Below are 10,313 nucleotides of genomic sequence, written 5' to 3' on the forward strand. Positions count from 1 at the left end.
GTTGCAGTTGCTTATTCGAGTACGGTTTATTTAAGTTATAAACGAATGCTTAAAGTACTTTACATACTGACGTCAACTAAAAATACACACGTTTGTACATCAATACAAACAGCTGTTTACTGCATATACATATCTTCAACTGAATCCTAAAGTTTTTTTTTATGGTTTTTTCGAATGTTCATAATTTCTAATCAATAACATAAATGGCTTTCTTCGATTTGATTTCTAATCAGTAGTCAAAGACAAATTTGCCATTTGTTCGGCGACGTCTAACTGATTAGCAAGGGCGGCCTTTTTCTTGGCATACTCGGCACCCAGAATGCGCATCACATTTGCAGCCCCAAGATTGTCACGATTGTACTTCTGAAAGTTATCCTTAACGAATTTGGCAAAGCCCACTGGTGGGCGCACCGGAGTCTGTTCAATGACGCCCATCTTGTTTTTCTTGTTTATATATAGATCAATTGGAGTAAGACAGAAGCGACAGCGTAGATCGCTACACTTGCGCGACTTGGAGTGAGCGTGTGATCTGAAATAGAAGAGAGAGGTAAACTCCGAAATGAGTTCTTATTATCTATCAAATGGTAGGCTACTTACGCGGCTCCGCAGTACCTGCATTTATAAGTGTATTTAAATTCAATTTCGTAGTTGTGGCAAACAGTAATCGGCGGCAAATCTGGAAACCTTTCCATGGCACGCTTTGCCCAGTTCTTCCAAATGACGCCATGTCCGGTGGCCCCGTTGAACACCCATGCAGCGGCATGGCATAGCTCATGAATTAGAGTTGAGCGAAGACGATCGGCACTGGTGAGCACCTTGGTGCTCAGCTCGATCCTGCTGATGCGCACCCCATCCGAGCTGCAAAGCAAAAGAAAAAAAAAGAAGAGATTCTCGGTGGCCGCTCCACAATGATCTCATTACTTACATGGTCTTGTTGCGGCAAGTGCCGGCCGTGTTACGCAGCCTGGGCGACCAGGAGACTTGCACATCTAGTGATTCATTGAATACGTGAGTATTATACAAATTGTATAACACAGTGGTCAGACGATCCTTGACTCTGGCGTAGTTTTCACGATAGTAATATGCTTCACGGTCACAGAACTCACGGCTGATCTGTGGCTCCAGGGACTTCAGGAAGCCACATGGCTCAGACATTACGATCTCATTCATGACTGGCTCAGCTCTGATTGGAGCTGGAGTGGTGGGTCTTGGTGTCCGCTTCTTAAATACGGGCTTAGCTTTAGGCGTTGCCACTCCCATTCCGAGCTGTTTCTTCACCTCCTGGATGCGCTTATGCACGTTAGTGCCCGGTAAATAAATAAGCTCCAATTGCTCCAAACTATTCAGATCGAGCGCCTGATCAACTATTTTGATAGCTTCACTGCTGTCCTCGTAGCCTGTATTGGGCGTAAATAGCTGCCGGCGTGTGGGATTCGATGGGGCTGGTGTTGTGACTGGCGTCACTGGCGTCGCTGGTAGCTTCGGTTTATCTGTGGCCCGATACTTCCGCAAAATATCATCCAGTCGTTTGTGTGGCTTGGATGCTGCGTGGTGTGGGACAAAGTATGTGAATGTCGTTCTCTTACAGAAGCTACCAAATCCACGTAAAGAGCTTTGTTATATTTAATAAACTATAAATCGATGGTCCGCGCGAGTTTGTTTCATTGGATATCTTGCGCTTTCTCAAAATTCCGATTTTCCGTTTTAATTTTTTTTTTTTTTTTTTTTTTAAGGAATTTTTGACTAGCTTGCACAGCCTAACAAGAGTCACTGACTGCTCTAAGCTGAATGATGGCATACGAACAGTCAATGGAAAGCCTACCTCGAATCAGTTCTAAACTAAAAGTCATGGCTCACTAGATCTGCCCAATCCCAGTATACTCACATCCAGTATCCGGCTCATCCGGATCGCTGACCACCTCGACCTCTTTCTTGGTCAGATCCAAGTAGGTTAAGTGACCGTTCTCCTGCTCCTCGCCATCACTAGCCTCACTGCTCTCCGTGGCATTGGCATCGTCGTCATCCGAGGCATCCGTGCCACTGTCCGTATCGATCAGGGCCCGCCAGCGTTCCTCGTCAATGTGTTTGGTGCGCACCTGCGGCCTGCCAGGACGCCTCTCGCTGCAGATGGCCCTGGGCAGTTGCGTGGAGTTGAACTTATTGGAGTTTAGAGCCCGCCTAACTGAGGAATCGGGAAAATATTCTTAGAATAGATATATATGCTTTATGTGTATATTATTAAATATTTACATATGCTAAAGTCGCCCACGGCGCTATCGTTGGGCTGGGCCGCCGGGGCCGCCTTTTTAGCTGTCGCTGCCTTGGGTTGCCTAGGCTGGCGCTTGATCTCGGTGAGCGGCGCACGTCTTGCCGCTCCAACGGACGCAGTTTTGCCGCCGCTGCCGCTGGAGCGTTTCAGTGTTCGTATGACATCCGGAGTTTGCCAGGATTTGCCATACAATTGATTCAACAGCTTTTCAGCTTGTGTCAGAAATTGCTCATCTTCCGAAGCATCGCTGCCTAGCACAGAGCACTCTCGCTCTTGCTGCTGCTCCTGCTCCTTCTCCTTTTCCCGCTCCTGCTCCTTCTCCTTCTCCCGCTCCTGCTCCTTCTCCCGCTCCTGCTCCTTCTGCTCTTGCTGCTTGCATGAGTCAGCGCGCTCCTTTGACGTCGGCGTCGTTTCTATAATGCTCTGTTCCACTTCCGAGCTCGAGTCCAGCGTGGGTATGTGTATCTTAATGTTGATCTTTGCCGATATATTAATGCTGCTCACTTGTATGGCGGCCGAATGCACCGATTCCTCTGGCTCCGCCGATGAGGTAGAGACGGGTCTAGGCGGCGAGTGCTCCAGCTCGCTGCTGGTCTCCGGAATAGTTTCATCCAGAGCTGTCTGTTGGCCGGATACATCGGATAGCGGCACCTCCAAGTCGGGTGTGTTTACCTCTGTGTCATCGTTTGCCAGCCGCTTGCTGCTATCCTCGGAGCACACTGTGTTGACCTCCGTATCGTTGTCCGCCAGGCGTTTGCTGCTATTCACTTCCTCCTCGGAGCACACGGTGTTCAGCTCTGTATTGACCTCCGTATCGTTGTCCGCCAAGCGTTTGCTGCTATCTACTTGTTCCTCGGAGCACACGGTGTTGACCTCCGTATCATTGTGCGCGAGGCGTTTGCTGCTATCCACTTGCTGCTCGGAGCAAATTGGACCGATCTCCGTATCGTTGTCCGCCAGACGTTTACTGCTATCGGCCTGCCACTGAGACACGGACAGCAGTTCCGTGCAGTCCACGTCGCCTATGCTCATGGATTCCGTGTCAGCACTGGCCAGCCGTGTGATGTCGCCTAACATGTCCGCGCAGCCACGACGTAGGATCTCACGACGCTCAAAAGAGACGTCACGCAGAAACGCTTCTATGCGCTGCACCTTGACATTGGATAGGTTAGGTGCTGTTGGAGGCAGTTGCTCGCTGACCGCCATGCTCGTCTGCTCCGGCTCCCTGTCAACAGTTTGCTGCTCTCCATGCTCACTTACACTGCTATCTGATATGGTAATGCACGAAGCACTATCGTCGTCACTTTCTGCAGTGGTTGATGAGATGCAAATGGATTGCTCCTGCGGCAGCCCCTTCTCGGGCTGCATTGTCAGATTGGTCACCTGCGTGGATAGGGCTTCCACATCCACGTCGATTGTCTGCTGTGTGCAGCTCATATGGAGCGTTTCCATATAGTCGGACACATCGAGCTGTGACCTGGCGTCGTCTGCCTTTGGCGTGTGCTCCTGACCCATTGCGTGGGACGATGAGGAATCGCTGCGCAGCAGTGGATGCTCGTAGGATTTGGCAGCCGCCAGATCATTTAGTTCGCCCAACAGTTGGCGACTCACGTTACTGCTTTTAGTTGATTGCTGCTCTGGCTGAGGCTTCGGTTGTGGCGTAGTTTTTCGTGCTAACTGTTGTTTCTTGTTCGAAGAGAGCGTCAGTTTGGCGAATTTCTCCTTGATCGGCACGTTGACGGTCGTCGGATCAACTGATCTGAAAAGCTTAAATCCATTCGGATCCGCCATTTTGTTGACGTTCTTTAAACTAAATAACTGTAAAAATGCAGCAGAAGAATGGCAATGCAAAACGTATCACAAATAAAAATACAAATCTATCGCGGGCGTCCAAACAAACTTCATCCGCTTGATCCAGTGTTGGATAAGTAGTTCGTGAACCAGTGAACTGTTTGAATTTCTTATTGCAATTATTAAAAGTTCTTACACTTTGCCTAAGGCGAAAGACTATATAAGTAATTAATTAGTTTTAAAATATTTTACACTTAAAATATGTATAGCTCTATACAAATAAATATATATCCTTTATTTGTGAGTCTAGAAAAAACTGGAAAACATTTAAATCGGCAACGGCTGCATGCAATTACCCAGCACTATATATCGTTTATTACTACCGGACACTTCTTAGAAACATCGATAAGTTACGGCGGCACCTTGGTCAAAGACAATAACAGAATAAGTTTTTGTTTCGTTTGTTTGTTTGTTTTGAGCACCTGTCGCAATGGCTGTCAGTGCCATCGGCTCCCTGTCTTCCAAGTTATCCCTGGGCCTGCTCAACTTTGTGCTGGCCGTCAGTTCCGGCTGGGCACTGAAACACTACAGCATCGGCCGGTACGCGCTAGCCGCATATGGATTATTATTTGCACACAGCTTATTCTGCATTCTGCACTGCACGCATCCCAATCCCGGCCAGGTGCAGCGACGCATTTGCGAGCTATCACTACGCTATTCGCCAGTCATCTTTGTCACGCTGATCGTCGGCCAACTCCAGAGCTTCTTTGTTGGCCCGCAACCAATCTTCGCTGGCAGCTCCAGCTGGCATCCCATTGTATTCAGTTTATACATCAGCCTCTTGGCGCTGGTTAGCGTGCGCAGCTGCCTCAACGAGAAGTCGAAACTGGCCAATGTCTTGGCCCGGCTGGAACGCCTTAATCTCGCGCTCTGTGTGTTGTGGAATGTGTTCTGCCTGTGGCACATTGCCATCGCCGATGAGTTTTGGTGGTCCTTGGGCTTGGCCCTGTTGGTGCTGCTCAATCACTTTGTGCTCTGGCGGCTAACACTGAGATACAACATCTCACCCCTGGAGGTCGGAACAGTTGGCATGTGCTTCTCCGTCATATTTGGCATTAATGCAGCCCAGGAGATGATCGAGAGCAGGAGATGATGATGATGAAGAGGATCACGAATCGATGACGATGGGACCAGGCAATCTTGTTAACCAAATGTTGGATTGATGCTGCATTTAGCACAACACCTCGAGACATATTTATATTAATTAAGAGTTGATGTTTTTTATATACATATATACTTGTTAATATGCATTTCATTCGAATGCATATTTAGTCAATAAACGAACATTTTTATATGCGCAATCTGTGTGGAATAAACACTCGGTAATTGATCTAAATACATGTGCATCGTTGCATTTTATTAGGATTACATAAATATATACTGTGAAGTTCATCCATTGATGATGGTCGAAAGCCCTTAGAACATTTAGCCGAAGATAATGCGAGACTTTGCTTGGCCAGATCAAGTACGAGAATTACTACAATATAGACAATCTTTAGGCTTAACAAATATATAGTTTTAAGGAAAGTCCAGTTTAAAATCAAATTTCTATATGTAGTAAGAGTTATTCCAGTAAAGAAATAAACACTATACGCCTAATCACTAAGAAATGCTTGAATGTAGAAAGAGTGGGAAGATATGGGGCATGGAGAAGTGGGAGCGAGACAGATCGAGTCAGTGGGAGATGGAAGAGGAGGAGGGAAAGCAGCAGACGCATCTAGGCGTGTGTATTGTCATCCTCGACAAAGTCCTTGGCCTGCTCCCGGGTCACGCAATCAATGTGGCTGACCTTGTTGCGAAACCGCACGCCGTAGAACTTATGGGCATTCTCCAGCAATTCGGGCCTAAATGTGGTGGTAATAAACTGGGCTGTGTCGCTCAGCTCGTGTATCATGTCAGCCACGGCCTTGCGATGCATGGCATCCAGAGCCTGTCAAAAAGAGATGGAGAGAGAGAGAGAGAGAGAGATTAGCATATGGGCATTCAAATCCCAACGGGTCAACTACTCACCTGATCGATCTCATCGAATAGATAGAAGGGCGCTGGATCGCATTTCTGTATGGAGAAGATGAGGGCGAGGGCAACCAGAGATTTCTGTCCGCCGGATAGCTGATTCATTTCACGCATCTCGGCATCGACGCCCGTAAAGGAGACCCGTATACCAATGCCCGTGAAGGCATCCGAATTGGCCACCTCCTTCTCCATTTCCTCGCCCTCGTTGTCCTTTGTCTTCAGTATCAAATATCCGGCGCCTTGGGGCACCAGCTTCTTGAACACCTTGGTGAAGTTCTGGGCCACCTGCCGGAAGGTGAACTGTATGGCCTCGACCTTTTGCATCTCCAGCGATTGGATGAGCATGTGAATCTTCTGGTCGCCCACATCCAGCTCCTCCTTGCGCCTGTACAGCTTCTCCTTTTGCTCCGAGAAGCTAAGGAACTGATCGAGCGCCTTCTTGTTCACATGGTTGTACTTCTTCAGATGCTGATTGGCCTTCTCCAGCTCCTTGAAGATGTTCTTCAGCGAGATGCGTGTGTAGGCGGCATCCACCTGGGGCAGTGCACCCAGGCTGGCGATCTTCTCGGTGCACTCGTCGATCTTCTGGTTGAGCATGTTCTCTTTGGTGGTCCATTTCTCCAGTTGTTTGCTATCCTTGTTGATGTTCTCCTCGGCCTCCTTCTCCTTGCGCACATAGGTCTCCAACTCCAGCTGCAGCTCCTTCTGCAATTGCACGGCCTCGTTGACACGCTTCTCAATCTCCTCCAGGTCTGCATTGACCTTCTTGATGCGCTTCTCCGTGGACACCAGCTCCGTCTTGCAATTGTTCAGCTTGCGCTTGCGATCCTCCACGGAGATCTCCTGCAGCGCCTGTATCAATTCGTCCCGCCGCCTAAATAGATTGTTGATCAACAGATTATCCAGCTTATTCTTGCGCACCTCCAGCTGCATGCGCTGGGTGAAGGCCTCCTTGTTCTCCTGGTTGAGACGCCGGATGTCATCGTTCAGCTGATCGATCTCACGCTGATCCTGCACGGAGAGCGTGGACATGAGCTCCTGCTTCAGCTCGGCCTCCAGGCTGGCCTTGGTGCTGTTCATCGCCTCCAGCGAGGCCTTGCACTGGGCCAGCGAGCGCTCCTTGGGCGCCCGATACTTCTCGATGCGCACCAGCTCCTCCTTCATCAGCCGGATCTCGCCCTGCACCTTCTCGAAGGCATCCTTCGACTTGCCCTGCTTGGTCTCCGTCTTCTGCATCTCGGACACAATCGAGTTGATGTTGTTCTCCGTCGACTTCAGCTCATTGCGCAGCTTGCTCAGCTTCTTCTCGAATTCGGCGATCTGTTGCGTGTACTCCGTGCGCTTCTTCTGCATCTCCAGGCGCGAGCGCGACGTATTGAAGTAGCCGCCGGTGAGCGAACCCTTCGACGACACCTGGTCGCCGTCGAGTGTGACACAGTCGAGACCCGTGCTCTTGGCCAGTTCCGTGGCCCGCTCCAGATTACGGCAGATGAGGGTCTTCCCGAATATATAGCGCAGCGCCTTGTCGTGCTGCTCGTCGTACTTCAGCTTCGATATCATCGGAATCGAGTCGGGATCGTCCGGATAGTCGTGCACCTTCACCTGCAGCCGATTCAGCGGCATGAACGTCACCTCGCCGGGCAGCTTCAGTTTGTTCATCTCCTTCAGGATCTGTGTGCCCTCGTATTCCGATTCGACAATGTGATGGAACAGACGATTCGCTGCGGTCACCTCGACGGCCGTATAGATCGTCTTATCGCAGCTAAAGTTCTCAATCACCGGACCGTAATATGCCCGAGCAATTGCCGCCGACTGGCCGCCGCGCTCCACGAAGCTGTCGAGCACCTTGCGCACTGAGTCGCAGCCATTGAGGATGGGCTTGCCGGCCATGCTGCGCAGCGCTTGATCTGCACGAGACAGCTCCTCCTTTTGGGTCTGCAGCTGCTGGGTCATCTGGGTCTCCTTGCGCCACAGCTCGTTGCGCATGGACTGATACTGATCCTTGGTCTTCTTCAGTTCGTAGTACTTTTTGTTGTGCTCGTCGATCTGGAGGCGCAGCTGTTCCAGCTCGGAGGAGTGCTCCTCGATCTTGGTGCCCAGATCCTTCTCGGACGTGGCATCCTTCTTGAGGTCCTCCACCAGTTTGGCGTGATGATTGATTTTATCCTTGGTCTGTTTGCTGATCGATTTGAGCTCATTGTGGATCCACTTGTCACGATCCTCGCGCGACGAGAACTGCGAGCCACGCCCCTGTTTGGCATAGAGCTCCTTGCGCTTCTGCTCCTTCAGCTGCAGCTCGCGCGAGCAATCCTCCTCCTTGCGCTTCATCGCCTCGTACTTGGGCTTCACTTCGTCCAGTTCGTGCTCACGCTCCGCTATCGTCACCTTGAGATTCTTGAGCTCCTGATCGGCCCGCTCCTTGGACTTGTTGTCGCCCTGCACCTCGTCATTGAGATCGACAATGGTGAGGTCCAGTTTGGTCTTTTCGCGCAGCAACTGCTGCTGTTCGGTCATCAGGACGGAGCGCTCCTCCTTTGTACTGAGCACCTTCTTCTTGGCCTCCTTCAGATTCTTTTGCACCTCCTTGATCTTCTCCTGCGCCTTCTGTATCTCAATGTTGTAGTTCTTCTTTTTGTCCGATGAGGATTTACGCTGCAGCTGCAGCTCCTCGAGAGCGCGCCGTGTGTCCTTCAGCTCCGTCTCGTAGCGTATATACTCGAGAGTGCGTCGTGTCTTGTCCCATTTCTGGTACTCCTTAAGCTCCTCCTTCTCCTCCTCGAGCGTCTGCAGCCTGTCTTCGATCGTCTTTAGATATTCACTGATTTTCTCCACTTTGCCATCGGTTTCTCGCAGCAGATTCAGGGACTCCTCCTTGCGCTCATCATAGACCCGCGTGCCCGCCACCTCGCGCAGCAGCTTCAATCGATAGGAGTCCGCAGCGGTGGCCATTTGATTGATCTTGCCCTGCTTGACAATGTAGTAGGGATTGGAGCTGGAGAAACCAGCCGACTCCAGCAGATTGACGACCTCATTGCGCGGCACCACCTTTTTATTCAAAAAATACTGATCCTTCTTGGCGCCAATGACGCGCCTCAAGTAAATCTCCTCCTTGTCGATCTGCAAGCAGTTGAGCACCACATGAAATAGATGTTTGAGTGAATCTATGGCGTTCCACTTACCGGCACACGATTGTCCGAATTGTCAAATATAATCTCTACATAGGCCGAGATGACCCGAGCGCCTGTTCCCTCGTGCAGCAAGGCTTGGCGCTGCTCCGGACGCAGATGGGTGAACTCATCGCTCAGCACAAATTGTATAGCTATTGTGTATTCGTTAGCACAATCAATATTAAATATACGCATATACGCATTGAATGCACCACTCACCGTAGAAGAAATTACTTTTGCCAGAGCCATTGCGTCCGACAACGACGTTGTGACGCTTATCGAATGGTTCCACCACCGTCTGGTCCTTGTAACTTTTAAAGCCTTGTATAATAATCTGGAAATGTGCGTCAGTTAGTTGAGGAGTGGCGCATAGGAGGCCATGATTTACCCACCTGTTTAATGTGCATTTTATTTTGACACAAACACACATAAATTGTCAGCTACACCACAATATTGTTATTTGCGCCAGCACAGGGTTGCCACTTGTTTTTCATATAGCGTTTGTGTTCGAGAAACACTCTACAAGACTTATTCCCGCGTCAGCTGCTCTAATTTGCACTAACAGCATTATGTTAACTTCAAAAAGCGCCATTAGCTGTTCCCACGACAATTTTTAAATTAAGCAATCACTTTAAAATTTTAAATAATAACAGCATTCTTACAGTTACGAGATATGCTGCTCTCATGTTTTTTTTTAAATTATAGATTTCTGAATTAAATAATTAGCCTAACATTAATAATTCTACCCGCATATTAACGGCTCAAATTTGCGTTAACAGAATTATGTTAACTTCCATTAGCGCCATTAACTGTTCCCATGTTAATTTTTAATTAAGAACGCAATTCACGTTTAATAAAATATATTATTATGTGTTTCAGAAACGGTTATTAGCTCTGGTTACTAACTTATTTTAATTATACAGTCAATATTCTAGTAATTTCTAATAACCCAGCAATGAACCGTTATTGTAACAGCTTATACCTGTTTTCAAATTCGCTGGGTATTTTTTTGT

The 10,313-nt window shown here is 48.9% G+C and overlaps 3 protein-coding genes across 4 annotated transcripts; 1 reads left to right on the plus strand and 2 right to left on the minus strand.

Annotated features, from left to right (window-relative positions):
• Position 1: 1 nt before the first annotated feature.
• LOC6586005 (protein phosphatase 1 regulatory subunit 12A) lies at positions 2–4,170 on the minus strand. Of its 2 annotated transcripts, none has more exons than XM_015160591.3 (5): positions 2,251–4,170; positions 1,886–2,182; positions 926–1,544; positions 613–858; positions 2–529 (listed from the first exon to the last, which is right to left on the minus strand). In XM_015160591.3, the coding sequence occupies exons 1-5, from the start codon at positions 4,058–4,060 to the stop codon at positions 226–228; spliced, it is 3,276 nt and encodes a 1,091-aa protein (XP_015016077.1). In that variant the 5' UTR covers positions 4,061–4,170; the 3' UTR covers positions 2–225. The 2 variants fall into 2 exon arrangements, with proteins under 2 accessions (XP_015016077.1, XP_002011629.2); XM_002011593.4 differs by having other exon boundaries at positions 598–858; positions 2,251–4,169.
• Positions 4,171–4,442: 272 nt separating this feature from the next.
• LOC6586006 lies at positions 4,443–5,421 on the plus strand. The gene has a single exon (XM_002011594.4). It carries the CDS (start codon positions 4,551–4,553, stop codon positions 5,211–5,213), a length of 663 nt encoding a protein of 220 aa, XP_002011630.2. The 5' UTR covers positions 4,443–4,550; the 3' UTR covers positions 5,214–5,421.
• A 25-nt stretch (positions 5,422–5,446) lies between these two features.
• LOC6586007 (structural maintenance of chromosomes protein 3) lies at positions 5,447–9,802 on the minus strand. Its single transcript, XM_002011595.4, has 5 exons — positions 9,693–9,802; positions 9,520–9,634; positions 9,313–9,452; positions 6,131–9,250; positions 5,447–6,050 (listed from the first exon to the last, which is right to left on the minus strand). Exons 1-5 carry the CDS (start codon positions 9,705–9,707, stop codon positions 5,838–5,840), a joined length of 3,603 nt encoding a protein of 1,200 aa, XP_002011631.1. The 5' UTR covers positions 9,708–9,802; the 3' UTR covers positions 5,447–5,837.
• Between the last annotated feature and the right edge of the window lie 511 nt (positions 9,803–10,313).

This window comes from Drosophila mojavensis, unplaced genomic scaffold, assembly GCF_018153725.1.
Source record: "Drosophila mojavensis isolate 15081-1352.22 unplaced genomic scaffold, ASM1815372v1 contig_136, whole genome shotgun sequence".
NCBI lineage: Eukaryota > Metazoa > Arthropoda > Insecta > Diptera > Drosophilidae > Drosophila > Drosophila mojavensis.